This window comes from Gopherus evgoodei, chromosome 16 (genome assembly GCF_007399415.2).
Source record: "Gopherus evgoodei ecotype Sinaloan lineage chromosome 16, rGopEvg1_v1.p, whole genome shotgun sequence".
In the NCBI taxonomy this organism is placed as follows: Eukaryota; Metazoa; Chordata; order Testudines; family Testudinidae; genus Gopherus; species Gopherus evgoodei.
The window spans coordinates 23927670-23944973 of NC_044337.1; the positions used below are offsets into that span (position 1 = coordinate 23927670).

The window sequence follows — 17304 nt, forward strand, 5'->3', positions numbered from 1 at the left end:
TAGACAGAGTTCTCCAGGCCTCCATTGCCTTTGCCACCAGGGATGCAGCGAGGATAGAGATGTGATGCTGAGAGCACCGGCCCCTGGAAGCAAAATGGTTTCGGAGTGTGGGGGAGTCCGGCCCTGCACCCCTCTTCCTGGGACCCACAGTGACTCTCAGCCAGCCAGTAAAACAGAAGGTTTAGTGGACAACAGGAACACCGGTTACAGCAGAGCTTGCAGGCACAGTCAGGACCCCTCCACCGAGTCCTTCTGGGCTTTCAGGGTGCTTGGATCCTAGCTAGGATACCCTGAATTCCGCCCACACAGCCCCAAGCCCAAACTCAAACTGCTTCCCTCTTGCCACCCCCTTCCTTTGTTCCCCTTCCCGGGCAAAGGTGTTGACCTTTCCCCTCCCTTACCTAGCTCAGGTTACAGGCCCTGGCATCGTCCATCCCCTAAAGTCCTCCCCTGCTCTCCCACTCCCCACACAGACAGTCCCTACTGCATCACAGTGGGTAAAACAAGCCTTTAGTTAAATTGGTTTCTGTCCTCTGCCACATTAGAAATCCCAGGTCTCTCTGTGCTCTGACATCCAGACCTGCGGCAGTTGAGTTCTCTCCTGGGATGATTCCCTTTGGAAAAGTTGCTCACAAGCAAGTGACCGTTCATGGAGTATGAGAGACTGAAACATAAAGCTCAGGTTAATTACGGCTCCTGACTGAGCGAAGACTGGCTGGGCTGAGAGTTCTAGCACAGCAGGAATGCAGGGTGCAAACACTTCATGAATACTGTCTGGCACTGGGTTGTGTATTTTACTAGACATCACTGGGGTGGTGGCAGTGGGACAATGAAGTTTTATGGATCTGTAATTAAATCATTTGAATGCACAACCCTGCTTCCCCAAGCCCAGGGCTGGCTCTAGGGTTTTTGCTGCCCCAAGCAGGGAGGGAAGGAAAAAAAAAAGCATGATCGCGATCTGCAGCTCTTCCGCCGCCACTTCAGTCTTTGGCGGCAATTCGGTGCGTGGTCCTTCGCTCCAAGAGGGAGTGAGGGATCCGCCGCCAAAGAGCCGGACGTGCCGCCCCTCTCTGTTGGCCGCCCCAAGTGCCTGCTTGCTGGGCTGGTGCCTGGAGCCGGCCCTGCCCAAGCCACAGGGTCAGTGTGCTGCGTCTGATGCACAGAACTGATTCTGGGACGTCAATGGGAGTTTTACCTTTCCTGGGGAGAAGGGCCAGGCATGTGAAAATGTGGTGCTACTTATGGAGGAGGACAAATCTGACAAATTGTGAATACAGTGTGTGGATCCATTAAGCACATGGGTGTGCAGGACTGCTGGGTGGCTCGGGCCCTGTCCAGACAGGAATGTAGGATGTATTTGGAAAATTTTTAATTAACATGGGTTAATTTATATAGTTTTAAGCAGAATTTGTGCCTAGGGTAGATAGGGCAAGTCATGGTTATAAATGTGTTAGCTGGTTGTGGGTGTCCTCATCTCCTCTCAGCAATACCCTGCCCAACAAACATGTTTCCAAACACCACTTGCCCAGTGCACACAAGATACAAAGTCCTGTTTTTAAAACCAACACAGCCTATTTTCCTCATCTACGGCTTGTCTCTGTTTCTGCTGAATCTCTGAGATATCCTGGCCAGCAGGGTGTTTGTACTGTGCTAAATCTGCTTCTTGAGATATGTCCTCAATGCCACATCACACCTCAGTGCAATTCTGCTTCCTCTGGGAGTGTGAATTTCTCCTGGGAGCTTTGACTTTCCTTTGGGATGACTGATGATTTCCTTGTATTTTTTTCTCTCTCTCTCTCTTGCTCCATGTTAGCCCAGACACCGGGGGAATGTGGTCCACTCTAGGCTGCTCCATCATAGTGTCTCACCTAGAATCCACAGGCTGCTTCTGCAACCACACCACCAACTTTGCAGTGCTGTTGCAGGTGTATGAAGTGCAGGTAAATCAGCAAAATCTCATTAAATGATCGGACACACTCAGCAGCCATTAGCATCCAAACATGGTGATGGTCACACCGCTGCAAACAATACCTATTTTATATGTTTTGGAACAGAGGAGCTTGGAGGAGGAGCTGACTCTGAAGACCCTGACGTTTATTGGATGTGGAGTTTCCTTCTGTGCCCTGATTGTTACATTCATTTTATTCCTGGCAGTCGGGTAAGAAGAATCTAGACATTTGTAGCATTCATTATAGATTGGGGGTTGGGGGAATGATATTTAATGCCTTTAGTTGAGAATGCACATTAGATACTGTTAGCTGTAGCCATTTCATTCCTGTCTGTGTGAAAGCCGAGTTTGGGGGGGAGCGGGTTTGTTGTTGCAGGCTTGCTCAGCAGTGCTGAGTTTGGTTTCCTTAATGGGTCAGTCCAGAAGCACAGAGCTGCACACTCAGGTTTGTTCCCAAGGGCTGGGTGCACACGCTGGCTGCTTGTCGTGGGTGTTACTGTGAGCTGAGGGCTGCACATGCTGCTAGTGTTAGGGTGCTCATGAATGCAAGGCTGCTGGAATCCATTGTTTAAAATCCGACTGTCGAAAGATCACTGCTGCAATTGCAGTGAAAGGAAAAACCATTTCCACAGACTGTCGGGGAGACAGATCACCAGCCAGGTTTACAAGGAATAAAACCCCCAGTTCTCTGGGGGCCCTGACAGTGCCACTGACCACAGCCAGTGGGCACTGAATAAGCCCTGAGTGGCAGAGTAACTGCACGGCCAAGAGCATCAAGTATTTTTCCTCTTTTCACCAATGCTTTCCACTCTCTTTGGAATTGCATCTCTGTGATGAGCAGCAGAGAGGTCAAAGGCAACACGGTGGAATCCACAAGGTCTGACGAGTGGCTAGTAAGAAAATCACACACAGCTCCTACCGAATCCAGTCATGCTTTTTAATGACCAAGGTTTTCCATTTCCCCTTCCTCAGTGTTCCTAAGAGCGAACGAACAACCGTGCACAAGAATCTGATCTTTGCTTTAGCTGCAGCTGAAGCTCTGCTCATGTTTAGTGAATTGGCCAAAACCAACCAGGTAAGACGGCTAGGAGGCATCTCACCTTCCCCGGTAACAGATGCTGCCAGACTTCTTGTTTGCTATGTCATCGTGGCTACAGCCCCTAAGACAAAAGCATAGTCTAGTTTATTAATGATTGCTTGTAATCTGTGTTGAGGAATAAACAGGATTACACTGTCCTTGGGAATATGCTTTGCACCATATGTAGGAACAGTTCCATTCCCCACTCCTGGCAGCATATTTATTTTTAACCCAGAGAATCCTGCAGGAAGAGTCTGCCATGTAAAGTGGCATAAAATACCAGCCTGGGATGACACCACCTCTTGTGACCTCGTAGGCTAATCAGGACCTGCACTGGTCAGTACTTGCAGGAGAGACTTCCAAGGAAAATCCAGATGCTGTAGGAAGTGGTGCCGATTCCTTCCCCTGGAATGCACTGGACTGGTGTTCTAGCACTGGGGAGCATGGGACTGCTAGAGGCGCTGGGCCCATTCTAAGCTACCTTGGTGTCTTCTCCTTCAGGTGGCTTCTTCGACTTAGTGACTTGGGCAGTTACACTAGGGATGAGTTTGGCACATCCTCTCTGCCTAAATTGTCCCAGTACTGTCAGTGAGCTATAGTGTTCTCCTTGCCTTTGGTTACAGTGTTGCTGTGAGCTGTTAAAGACCTGCCTTTGACCTAAGAGCGGGTTGCATTTCCATGGTGGATGAAATGATCCTGGTGGATGTTTTGTAAATTAGTTTTTCAGGCACTTTGAATGTTAAGTGCTCTGTAACTCTCAGCTGGGCAAAGCTCAGTCTGGACAGCCTTGTTTTATAGTTGTATGAAATCATCCTGGTATCATTTGCATTTAAATGCCTGAATGGGCAAATGTTCTGCAGCATGTTCAGGAGTCATTCCTCATCCTGCACTATGCAGAGTTTGGCAGAAGATTCCTGCCTTCACCTCACTAAGCTGTCTGAAATTTCTCTTCCCCCAGATACTATGCTTTGCTGTCACAGCTTTCCTCCACCTCTTCTTCATGGCAGCCTTTTCTTGGATGCTGGTAGAAGGGCTTCTCCTGTGGAGCAAAGTGGTTGCCGTCAACATGAGTGAAGACAGGAGAATGAAGTTTTACTATGTGACTGGCTGGGGTAAATGGAAACCCATCTGTGCCTTACTCTCAGGAACACAGTGCATCAATTTCTCTCAAACGACAGGTCCTTGTAGAAAAGATTTCAGTGTAACTGATATCGAGTCACAAGTCTGACAAGAGCTTCCATTGACCTGGAGGGGTTACCAGCCTCACCCACAGATTCTCTCCCATCTTTAAATGTCAACTGGCGGATGCTGGAATTTTAGCCAAGTGTTTCATTTATTTTGTAACAGTTTGTTTTATTAACACAAAGTATTTTCAGAGGAAGACTCTGCTGATTCGCTGCTATCAGAGAGTGTCGGTGAATAGTGGGGCTGGTTCTAGAAACCTGAGAATGGTTCTGGCTGGAAACAGATGCATTTATCGGAATGAATGGGTCAGGGCAGTGGGATTTATCTGACTATACTGGGGTTCAGGTAAGAGTGTCTGGGGTTCATGTGACTGTGCTGAGAGACAGACACCAAATTGGCATTGTTTGTCTTTGATTGTACTCTTGTTAGGAATAAGTTGCTCATGTCTTGTGGCACAGCTTTGGCATGTTTTATGAATGAGAGAATAAAGTGCATAGGATAGAAAACATCGTCTTGTTACACGGCATGGGCCAGATTCCCAGCTAGTGTAAATCAGTGCAGCTCCATTGGGGTCAATGTGGTTACGCTGATTTAGGCCAGCTGGGGATCCGGCCCTGTATGTTTAAAACAACTAACCAGCCAATAGATCTGGCATTTTGCTGTCCTCAGTTTTCCTGTTTTTTCAGGCCTGCCAGTCGTTATTGTTGGTGCGACTCTGGCAACTTCCTTTAACAAGTACGTGGCAGACAATCATTGCTGGCTGAATGTTCAGACCGATATCATCTGGGCGTTCGTTGGGCCAGTTCTCTTTGTTCTGATGGTAAGCATCAAACCCTTTTGTATAATTCTGGATAGAAGCAATTTCTACTTTTTGTTTTAGGAAAGCAGCACTGAGCTTTGTCAGCCAGAGCCAAAGGGATCAACAATCCTACACAAAGATCTTCTCTAATCTAGGACGACGGTGGTATTTAGAGTGTCTGAGATTGTCTCATTATGGTCCAAATATCTCCCTGTACATGGGGTGAATTCCTGCCAAGAGCTCTGTAAATGACTAAAGTAATGTTTGCAGTTATGCATGAAGCACTGTACAGTTTGATAGGCAGGTACATTATTGTATTTGGCGGGAGTCCTACCATCTAATACCTCAGCAGAAGATACTAGTTACTATGCTGAGGTTACATTACAAAGATGGAGAAGTAAATTGAGTATTGACCACTGTCTGCCAAGATGCTGGACTCGATGGTCCAAAGGTCCAATTCAGCATGGCAAAACCTGAGTCCTTTTAATGACTCCACCATCATAGTACAACAAAGCGATGCTAGAGGAAGGTGAAATGTTTAAAGGCAACAGAGCCAGTAGACATCTAATAGTGAACCTGTTGGACCAGGATCTGTAGAGAAACCTTTGCAGATGTTATGCTTGTGTGAACTGAGCTCTGGCCTCAAGAATCCCACAAGCTGATCATTCTACGAGATGCAAACTTAACAGCATGGAAGACCCAGCAGAGACACCTGCCCCACTAGAGCTCATTTAAAAATTCAAGAGCCTGTTCTGGTGCACAAAGCTAGCGGCTCTTTTCTGACTCACAGGTAAATACCTTCGTGCTGTTCCGGGTGGTGATGGTCACAGTGTCCAGTGCACGGAGGAGATCAAAGATGCTGACCCCCAGCAGCAGCCTGGAGAAACAGATTGGAATCCAGATATGGTGAGTTAGGGTAGCAGTTGACTTCCATGCCGATGGTTGCATTGGATTGTGCTTGGATATCATTGTGAAGTCTTTCTTGGGCTTGGATAGAATCCTGTCCCTGAGGACTCTGGCGTGTGGCCACATTCTGTGTGTAATAGCAGCTTCTAAAGGCAGAAACACGATCCAGATTTTTCTCCTCCAGAGTAATCATGCATTTCATCTGTATAGTATTTCAGAAGCAGTTCAACAGTCTATGCTCAGCAATCTATGCTCTGATGAATGGGACATGAGGAAGTAGGACCAACACTGTCACACTTAGGCTCCTAAATCCACATTTAGGCTCCTAAATCAGTAATTCAGGTCAGGAGCATCTGCAGTTCCCATTGAAATCAAAGGGTAAGAACATAAGAGCAACCATACTGGATCACAGCAATGTTCCATCTAGCCCAGTATCGTGCCTTCCAACAGTGGCTGGTACCAGATGCCTCAGAGAGAATGAGCAGAACAGGGAAATTATCAAATGATTCATCCCCTGTTGTCCAGTCCCAAGTTCTGGCAGTCAGATGTTTAGGGACACACACAGCATGGGGCTTGAATCCCTGACTGTCTTGGCTAATAGCCATTGATGGACCTATGAATTTGTCTAATTGTTTTTGAACCCACTTGTACTTTTAGCCTTCATAATATCCCCTAGCAATGAGTTCCACAAGTTGACTGTGCATTGGGTGAAGAAGTACTTCCTTACGTTTGTTTTAAACTTGCTGTCTTAATTTTATTGGGTGACTCCTGGTTCTTGTGTTATGGGAAGGTGTAAATAACATTTCCTGATTCTCTTTCTCCACATCAGTCATTTTATTGTGCTTTATGGTATACCTGGCTGCTAAGATCACAGATGCGTCCTGGGAACAACTGGTTGGATAGTAATTTGTTGACTTCAACAGAGTTAAATTCTAATTGACACCAGTGCCAGAGCTAGCAGAACTGAGCCCAGTGTTCCATAAGCGAGTTCTTCTCCCAGTGCTGTCAGACTGGCTCAGCTGCTGGAACATAAACACCTTATCAACCCTTAGTCCAGGCAGTACTGGTAGCTCTGTCTGGGATTCCCAAGGAGCCTGAGGGCATTAGAGATCCAATTTCATGGGATTTGGGCATCTTACTAAAGCATCTTTGACTCTCCCAGCCTATCTTTTTTTCTCTGGGTTTTAAACATGTCTCACTCCTGAGGATTAGCAGCTGAAGATTCTCCACCAGATTCTAGCACTTTGATGGGAGATCCAGTTTGGAGTCTTGAAGTCATGTGGTTCAGTCAGATCCATCACTCAGCATTTGAATTCACACTCTGCATAATGGCTTTAGGGCTTGAAAAGCCCTGTTATTCTGCAGATATTTACCACAAAAACAAAGTTCCTTCCAGCCATTTGGGTCTTCATGGATTTCAGTGAGATTTATGTGATGTCTTATTTTGTTGATGGATGAAACTCGAAAGCTTTGAGGTTCAGTCTGGTACCCAAAAATTAGGAAGGGAAATCAGGCCGGGGCAGGAGTGAAACCGGCCTTTCGTTGCTCTTGCAAACTCCTCCTGATTTTCTCCTGGGTGTCCTGTAATCTATCTGTCAATCCTCAGGAGCACGAAATGTATATAGGCACAGTCAGCTGCCATGGCTGTTCTGCTCCCGAGTTGTGTGCACTGCATAAACCCTATGGAATACTAGAAATGGCAGCGAAGAAGGTGCTGTGGTTAAAAAAAAAACTGGACTGAGATTTGGGATCTGGTTTCTCCACAGTCCTCCTGAGTGAGTTTGGGCACGTCGCTTTCTTGCTCTGTGCCTCAGTTTCCCCCATATGTTAAAGGGATAATATAGAGGGACTGTTAAAATAAATCCCTAAGGACTTGGGAGGCTCTCAAATACTATAGCACTGAGTCTATCTAAGTGCCTGTCTGGAGAGTTGGTTTGGTTCTGGTGACATGCATGGCTAAGGAAATGGAACATGGATTCCAGTCATCAGTTAATTCAAAGAGATTTTTAAAACTGCTGTTCAGGCTGTTACTTTATCACTCCTTATGAATCTTTATTGTTGTTTGCCGGCGCCAGTCACCACTGCTAGACACACATTGTTCTTCCAGTTGCATAAATAAATTTTACTAAATTTACAGAAGCACAGAGATAGGGCGGTGTTGGAGGGCAGGATGACACACACATGCTAATAAAACAAATACAGAAGCCCTCTTGGCAATGGCGAGCAGAGGGAGATTGGCTGCTTTCTTGTGTCTAATGATGTCAGAGTTTCCTTATAGCTCTCTTGCAATTATAAATAAAGATCAGGGGTGGCTGAACGGGGATTGGAAGATAAAGCGTGTGGCATTTCTCCTCTGGCTTTCTGGGGTGGCTACATTATGTTTTCAAAGCATTTCGCAACCCCTTCTCCTGGTCCCTCCCTCTTACCATGTCAGATCGCTGCACCCAGCTTAGCTACTGGGGGGCCATTTGTGCTGCCTTGCTGGAGGCACTTCCCTGCACCTTCCCTGGAGGACAGCCTAATGCTCCAGGGGAGGAGATCTCTGTAGTGCACGGGCTGTCACCACAGCAGCGAAATGGGAGACTCTGAACATCAGAGCATCAGCCAACGTCCCCTCAAACTAAGGTGTCTTTCCAGGGCTGTTGTCGCTCACATTGCCTGTAACCTCAGAAAGACTTAGCAACAAGATCAAAGGGAAAAGCTGTTTAATTTTGCAGAACAAGGGCAAAACCCTCTAGTCGTGCCCCAAAGTGAAGCCAGGGAGAGGGCAAGGCTGGATGCTGGGGAAGGCTTTGCTCCCAGGTCCCTGGAGGGAGGTGCAGCCTGCCAGAGAAGATAGCAGGGAGCAGTGTGACCCAAGGATGCAGAGCAGGATGGAGATGCGACCAGAGAAGTGGCAGATGGATGCTGCTAAGAGGTGGGGCAGGGGTGGGACTGGCAGGGGCTCTGCTTCTCCTGCTCTCCTACGTTTCCTCCATCCCCAAATGAGGGAGGTTTGCCATGAGCCCAAGTCACTTTGAGTTTCTTTTTCTAACAGGGCCACAGCCAAGCCCATCTTGGTGCTGCTGCCAGTCCTGGGCCTGACGTGGGTGTGCGGGATCCTAGTTCACCTCAGCATCATCTGGGCTCATGTCTTCATCGTACTGAACTCCCTCCAGGTAAGTCCCCATCTGGCTAACTGGGAAGCTTGGAGCACCAAGAGACACAGCCCCCGGCTGAGGTTACTGTGAGACACTAGAGCTAATCAGGCACTGAATGAACTACCCGCCTCTCCAGTCCCATCTAACAACTGGCATGCTGGGGGGGAGAGGGAGGCACCATGGGGAATGGACACTCTCCAGCAAGGAAAAGCCTAAGGAACTTAGTCCCTTAGTAAGCAAGGTTAAAACTCTCGGTAGGTATCCTCAGGATTCTGTCTCAGCACTGTGCAGGTAAAGACACCATGAGAGAGTAAAGGAATCTCCCTTCCTGCATGGAGACAGAAACACCGCCATGTCCTGAGGTTCCTTGGCTCGGCGGGTGGGGATTAAAACTCAGTGTGGTTAGTGGCATAAATTTCCGTCTGATGTTTCCTCTGCAGTGTCTTGACACTAGAAATACGTGAATGGGGTTCACAGCTGAGAGATGTGTGCATACCCCCCAAGCACAGTGCTGCAGCATGAAACAGTTCTAAACAGATAGCTGAGAAATGAGGCCAGTGCCCTGTTACGGGGGGTACGGGGACTCACCAGGTGCAATGAGCAGCAGATTTATTGCAGAAGGCAGAAATCCACCCGCACCCTGGCGGCTGGTGCAAGGCCTTTTGCTTCCTAATAACTCACCCACCTCACATAGAGTTCTGTTGTGTCGGGTGGTTTCAGTTCTGTTCTCTCCAGGTTCTTACACCATGCTAGTCACCAGAGGATTTGAGTTCTGTCAAAATACATAAAAGCCTGGTGGTTAATTGCATATTGATAAAAGCTTGAACTGGAGTTGAACAAAGTTTTATATTCCTTGCTGCACATAATTGTATTATTCCAAAGCAACACTTTTACCTATTGATTTACCTTGCGTAACTCACAATTTCACTAAAAAGGGGCCAATCCGTGGCTCTCAGTGCCTTTGTCGTATGGTGCATTAAATTACAATCAGAAGGACCCATCTCCATTAACATGTTCTATGCATTTTAACTCCAGTCATCAGAAAACCTGCAGAAGGAAGACTGATTAAGTCATTATTAAGGCCTAATTTTCTAACCAGGCATCTGGATTTGGGAGCACACTTTTTCATCCATAATTTATTTGTGCTTTTCCTCAAAATCTGTTGCATTTCAAAATTACACCTGCAAAAAAATGGAAGCCAGGTTTGGAGATCTGACCCTTTATGGCCAGCTTTTAGAATACTGTGGTGGTTTCTCATCATCCATATAATAGATCATCAGTTTAAGAACATAAGAGCAGCCATAATGGGTCAGACCAATGGTCTAGCCAGCCCAGTGTCCTACCTTCCGACAGTGGCAAATGCTGGCTCCTTCAGAGGGAAAGGACAGAACAGGGCAGTCACTGAGTGATCCGTCCCTTATCATCCACTCCCAGGTTCTGGGCAGTGCATTATGTGAAGAAGCACTACCTTGTGTTTATTTCAAAGTCCTGGCAAAATACAGCTTTAGTGAAATGAAATGATTTCAGGTCCTTTAGGTAAGTAATTATATTGTTTCCATTGCCATGGAATCTGAGCCTGTAACCCCATGAAATAGGGAAGTGATGTGATTCCCATTGTACGTGTGAGAAACCAAGACACAGAGAGACTTGTGATCACGTGGGAAGACTGTGCCCAGCCAGGTAGTGGTAGTCACTGACTGTTCCAGCTCACGTCTCACGCTGTCAGACTGGTAGGGTTACTGGGCTGGAGAGACAGTGCACAGAGAATTCTTCAGACCAGGCTAGCTAGCTGTTTCCTACAAAATGGGAGGTGTTTTCAGGATAAGCCCAGTGGGCTACGTACCATCTCTTTTCCAATGTGATAGTGTTCTAATGTCCGGAGGCATTTCTCACCTCTGGGGAACCAATGGGCTTTTCCAAGCTGTCCTTCAGCATCTGAGGAACCTAAGTAAATAATAATGAGGTGTGAAATGCAGCCCTGAGCAGAGTGTTTATTTAACCCTCCCTGAATCTCTGGGCTGGCTGACTGGTGTCACAGTTTTGCCATTTAAATCTTGTTTCTCATAATTAGATTTCCTGACATTAAATCATGGTTTTGGAATGATACTTCTAAATTTATATCCCCATAAAATATCTCATCTGAGCTTTGTTTTGGCCATTTACCGGAGAATTTACTACTGTGTAACGTTTCATTTTAATGAAGCTCCGAGGCAGACGTTCTAATTGCAGCTTGCCTCAGTGAAACAAGCCTAACTCCTACACACTCTGTGAACTCCAGCACTGACAGCAGGAATAGTGCTCATCAGGGATGGGCCTTGTACGACCCTCATGCACTTCTCTACCTGGTGTCTAACTGTGGCTAAACAGACATTATTCCTGGATGTCTCGCATTCCTGGTTATTAAGAATCAAGTACATTTCTGGACTAAAACACTTCATCCTTTAAATCCTTATCTGAAGGGCCCTACAGCTGATCCCAAAGGTGCCCACACTTTGTCCAAGTAGGGCTGCATTAGGAACACAAGGGCTGGGCCTGATTTGCAGAAGATGGAGTAACTGAGAGACATTGCGATCTAGTGCCTGTGGTACTGGGCTGGGAGTCAGGAGACCTGGGGTCTATTCCTGACTCTGCCGTTAACTTGCTGTGTGACCTTGGGTATGTTGTGTCGCCTGCTTGTGCTGCTGCTTTCCCCTTTCATGCTGTGTCTGTAGGCTCTGCAGGGCAGGGCCCATGTCTCAAGATGGGTTTGTACAATGCCTGTGTGCAATGGGCCCAGATCTTCATTGGCACGTCTGAGGTTCCACTGTAGCACAAGTAGATTGCAGCTGCCATTGTCTCTAGTCTGGAAGTGCAGCCTGTGGAAATGGCAGCCCCCACTGTGCTCAGAGTGGAGCATTGTTTGCTGGCACTGTAGTGTCTAGGGCAGGGATAGGCACCCTATGGCACGCGTGCTGAAGGCGGCACACGAGCTGATTTTAGTGGCACTCACGCTGCCTGGGTCCTGGCCGCTGGTCCGGGGGGTCTGTGTTTTAATTTAATTTTAAATGAAGCTTCTTAAACATTTTAAAAACCTTATGACTTTACGTACAACAATAGTTTAGTTATACATTATAGACTTATAGAAATAGACCTTCTAAAAACGTTAAAATGTATTACTGGCATGCAAAACCTTCAATCAGAGTGAATAAATGAAGACTCAGCCCAGCACTTCTGAAAGGTGCCGACCCCTGGACTAGGGCATTGGCTCTGGGATGCCACAGATCAGACTTGGTCTGCAGATCACAGGGACTGACTCTTTGCTCTGTATTTGTACAGCACTGTGGACGATGGGGTCCTGGTCCCGGACCAGGGCTCCCAAACGCTACCGCCGTACAAATAACTAAGAAGAATAAGAGCCCCCCAGGAGAGAATGGAACCATAACACAAACTCTATTTGAAAACAATATTTAATTTTGTTTCTTGGGGTCACAAGTTTGTTGATTTCCTTAAGGGAATTTAAGGCCACTCCTAGCCCCTATTTGGGAAAGAAAATGGTACCAAGTCCTGTTAGCAATGTAACAGCCAGCAGCTCCCTGCAGTCCTGGACGCAGCCCAGCCGAGAAATAACCCTTCACATGACCCTGGCATCAAAGCAGGTCCCCAGGTCATGAGCGGAGTAAAGTCACAGAATATACAGCAAGCCCACAATGTGTCTCAAAGCGTCAGCCACATGGTGTGCGAAGGGCTGACTAAACCTGGAGAGAAGGCAGCTGTAGATGGAGCTAGAGAAACACTGAAGCACAGTTGGTCCTGACGCCGGTGGAGAGAGAATTATGGATGGGTGGAATTTTTTATTAAGAGACTGCAATTGTTAATTGTTATTAGATGAGATGAGAGCAGACAGGATCTCTAGCCTGGGGAGCTTGCAAACCGAAGAACTAATACAAACCTCACTGAGGTCAATGGAAAGATTCCCACTGATTTTAATGGGCTTTCTTCAGGCCCTAAGACCTCCTGTTCAGGAAGATATTTGAGCATGTGCCTAGCTTTAAACACACAGTGCTGTTCCAAACAGTGATACTTACCTGAATCTGGGCCTAATTAAATTGGATGTAGGGGCGGACACAGAGCCCTCTGAAATTGGTAAAGAGATTCCCATTGACTTCAGTGGGCATTGGATCAGCTCTATGATGGGGTGGGAGGGGGAAGGAATAATATTTAAAATAGTCTGTTAGAACTGAAAACAAATTTTTGGGCAAATAAAAAAATTAGAATAAAACCCCTCCTTTCAGGTTGAATGATCTGAAATTAAACATTTTGTTCCAATTCTGAGTAGTTTTTAATGTTGAAATTAAAAAATAATAATAATAAAAGGAAATTTCTAAATGAAAAGTCAATTTGAATGGAAAAATCAAAACATTTCATTCTGAAAATGTCCAGACACTACGTTTTGATTTGTTTAAAAGAATTCTTGTGTTTTTTTACTGAAACAATTTGGCAAAATCGACATAAATTAGTGAAATGTTTCAGTTTCACAGAATCTGCATTTTTTGCCCAAGCAAGTTTTGATGAAAAAATGTCACCCAGCTCTACAATAACAACAATGAGATGGCCCCAGATGGCAGTTTCCATCCTTCTGCTCTGCACATTCACATATGCACTTGACAAACTCCTTCACAAACGTGATGACTCCGAAATCAGAGGCACTCGAAACCAAGAGAGCAGCCTGGCTGATTCATGTACCGTGCATCCAAAATTTGAACGACTGGGATTCAAAGGCTTTCAGTGTCTATTTGATATTTTCCTGCTTTAAAACAGAAAATGGTCCTGATGGCATCTTTGTGATGTGGGGTGGGAGAGGCCTGTGGCCCCCAACTCTGGCATATTTGGCAGGTTTCACTTTAATAATGACTCCAAGTTTCCAATAGCTGAAATGAAGCCATTATTGCCACGCGTACAAGATGGATAGTTGCTTGAATGAATTTTATGCCTGCTGCTGGAGCTTGTCCAGCTGTGAGGTGCTGCTAACGCACATCCGTTTGCTGTCAGATGGTGAAGGCCCAAGGCCAGCCAGAGGCCACCTCTCCATGTTTCTGCTATTAGGGATGTCGGGAGGCAGACAGGAGGCCTGTCGGCTGTAATTAAATATAGTGTCAATGCTTCTTGCCTCTTTCCAACCTCACTGCTGTAAAAGTGTAGCTCGGAGATGAACAGAGAACAACACCAGCACTCTTTAAATCCGCATTAGATTTAAGATTAAAACAAACCTATTTCCCAATTGGGACAAAACCTTTCAGAATGGTCAGCATTAAGGAGCACAGTCTGTGTGTAAGCAAATGGGGGGAAGCGGATTAAAACATGGAGTCCCACTTCCGGTCCCATGCTGAGCCCCGGAGTCCTGCTGTCCTTCCCAGCTGTGTGCGTTTTAACCTCTTCCAACACCTTGTTCTTGGTCTGCACCATAGAAGAGCTTGTGGTCATTTTTCTGTTCATTCCTGGATCCCAGTATGGAAAACCTGGGCTTGGTGGGGAATCTCACTTTGTCCTGCCTGCCTCCCCCCAGCCTTGTTCTGTGGAGAGCATTTCCGCTGCTCCTCCTTCAGGTTCCTCGTTGTGTCTCTGCGGGCACAGGGGGCGAGAGTTCCACTCCCGTGTTCATTTAGCTCTCATGGACGTGGCCTGATCTGACAGCCCTCGGGGCTGCCCTCCTCTGTTTGTCCCCAGAACTTGCAGCACCTGCTTCCTCATTCTGTGCTACTAATGGGCCTCACCCCTGGCTGGAAGGGGTCACCTCCACTGGTGCTAGGGGACTTTGCTTTCCATGGCCCATTCAGCCTTGGGCTTCTCTGGTTACACCAGAAACAAGGCTGCCTAGCTGTGGACACTGGCATCTGGTCTGCCATCCCTCATCCTCTTTTCACATTAGCCACTGTGTTGTAGTCCATTGTTCTGAGCCACATTTAGGTCGCAGTTTTCACGTAGTGGCAGAGAGTTCAGGGATGAAGGGGATGATCCCTGCGTTTTTAAATGCCATCCTCAGGATGACACATTTCTTGAGAGTTTTGTCTATCATGAATCACTTTCAACTCCATGTCACGGAGTCCCTGGGCAATGCTCTGGAACTGCTCCCCACAAAGCCAGTCAGGACTTTGGGGAGCCTCCTCTCCCTTGGAGCAGACTGTCTGTAGGGCAAGAAGCTCACACGGCTTCACCTCCTGGGTCTCTCCTTGGAGCATTCAGCATCCTCTGCCCCTCCGTGCGCTTCCCACAGCGAGTCCACCCCAGCGGGGTCCTGGGGAAGCCACCGGGTCCTGCACCCCCACTTTGCAGTCAGACGTGACTCTTAGCCAGCCAGTAAAACAGAAGTTTATTCGATGACAGGAACACGGTCTAAAACAGAGCTTGTAGATACAGCGAACCGGACCCCTCGGCCGGGTCCATTCTGGGGGACAGTGAGCCAGACCCCCACGTCTGCACTTCACTCCTCGTCCCCAGCCAGCTCCAGACTCCCAAAACCCCTCCAGCCCCACCTCCTTTCCTGGGCCAGGAGGTCACCTGACCTCTTTGTTCTCCACACCTTTATCATCCCCTTGCAGGGGGGAAGGGCCTGGCCATTAGGTGCTAGGTTACAAAGGGTCGGCCAGGAATTGAGGCCCACCCCATAGTATTCCGAGGGAACATTAAGAACATTCCTAGTTCGTCACAGTCCACCGCGGAGGAGAAGCTGAGTGCTGCACTGAATGGTGTTTGAAGGGGAAAGATTCATATCAGTTCACCGCTGGTTTTTTCTCTCCATTCAAGCTGCTACTTCTTTTTTTCCCCTTTCGTTCGTTCTTTCTTTGTCGTCTTCTTAAAAAACAATCTTTGTAATCACTTTGTTGTAAATCACAGCAGAGGCGCCCTTGCTTGCAGTACAGTCAAAGAGTGGGGCCAGGGGAGTTTAGCTCATGGATATATTGTCTTCATTTGCCTTCTCCCCTTTGCGAAGTGAGGTCATTCTAATTAGAAGATTACCCAGAAGGAGGAGTTGGGATCCTGACCAGAAGGCACAGAGTAAAGGAAAAGCAGAGATAATAACATCACTTTTCAATCTCTCTGCTGCTTGGCCTATTCAAAAAGATTTCTTCAGCAGATCACCTTTGACTTGTGTTTAAAGTGCATTTGTTTATTTATGTAGCAATGTGGTAGCAGACAACTTTTTGTTGTTGTTGACTTGTGTTCTGTATGTCTGTGGAAATTCAGATCTGTCTTCAAGGTTAGTCTGTACGTCAATGCCAAATCTGACTAATCATTCTCCTAACCAGTCAGTGGAGGAAGAAAACGAGCCACTGAAGAGCAGTATTACATGCTGTGTTAACTGCTAGTTCCTGCCCCTTAGCTTGTTACTTAGAAGACTGACTGGCTGGCATCAACAATGGCTTCCGTGCCCACTCATGGTTTCAAAAATGGTCAAAGAGGGTAAAGGTGGCTGCCTTAGGAGGGAATGTTTTATGTAACACCAAGTAGCAGCCTTTGGTTTGATTGATCTTGGAGATAGGAAGGATAGTCCTGTGGTTGGTCCAGGCCTGGGAGTCATGTGATGTGGCTTCCATTGACATTATATTCCAGACTTCTTTGTGATGCTGAATAGTCTCTTCACCTTTCTATACCTCAGTTTCCCCATCTGTAAAATAGGATTGCTAACAATAATATTTCAGTGGGTTGGGAGGATTGAGGCTAAATTCACTGATGTGGAACACTTTGAGATGCTTGACTGGCAGCACTATGTTATTACTATGGCAGTCTATAAATGCACTAGTAGTGGTGCGCACACAGACGCATCCCTGCATATCAAACAACTGTCTCATGCTGCCAGTACTAAAACATCCTTGGAATCTCTAAATAGTAGAGATAACTTCCTAACTCAAAAAGTGTTACATTCAACACAGGGGAGTTCCATGTTAGCCCTCATCTTGACAGATGAAGAGGAACTGATCACAGAACTAAAAATTAATAGTCACTTAGGTACAAGTGGTCATGACTTGATCACATTTATAATGTGCAAACAGAATAAAGTCCAGACCGGTGATAGATATACTTGGTGCTTTAAAAAGGCCAATTTCACAAAGCTAAAAACAATTATGAGCTAAATCAGCTCCAAGGAAGAATCTAATCAGAAAAATATGAATAATAATTGGGAATTGTTTAAGAACATCAAAAAGCCACAATACCCCACAACTGAGGAAGAAGGCCGTATGGATTTTAAAAAGACCTAAATTAGAGGGGAAGT

At 46.6% G+C, this 17304-nt stretch overlaps 1 protein-coding gene across 8 annotated transcripts in view; it reads left to right on the forward strand.

Annotated features, from left to right (window-relative positions):
* ADGRD2 (adhesion G protein-coupled receptor D2) overlaps positions 1 to 17304 on the forward strand; it is a 95665-nt gene that overhangs the window by 48158 nt on the left and 30203 nt on the right. For all 8 annotated transcript variants that reach the window (XM_030535621.1, XM_030535622.1, XM_030535623.1 and 5 more), the window contains 7 exons: positions 1814 to 1940; positions 2055 to 2158; positions 2921 to 3023; positions 3985 to 4138; positions 4898 to 5031; positions 5801 to 5916; positions 8954 to 9074. In XM_030535621.1, coding sequence (XP_030391481.1) covers positions 1814 to 1940; positions 2055 to 2158; positions 2921 to 3023; positions 3985 to 4138; positions 4898 to 5031; positions 5801 to 5916; positions 8954 to 9074 — 859 coding nt within the window. The remainder of the gene's footprint in view (positions 1 to 1813; positions 1941 to 2054; positions 2159 to 2920; positions 3024 to 3984; positions 4139 to 4897; positions 5032 to 5800; positions 5917 to 8953; positions 9075 to 17304) is intronic.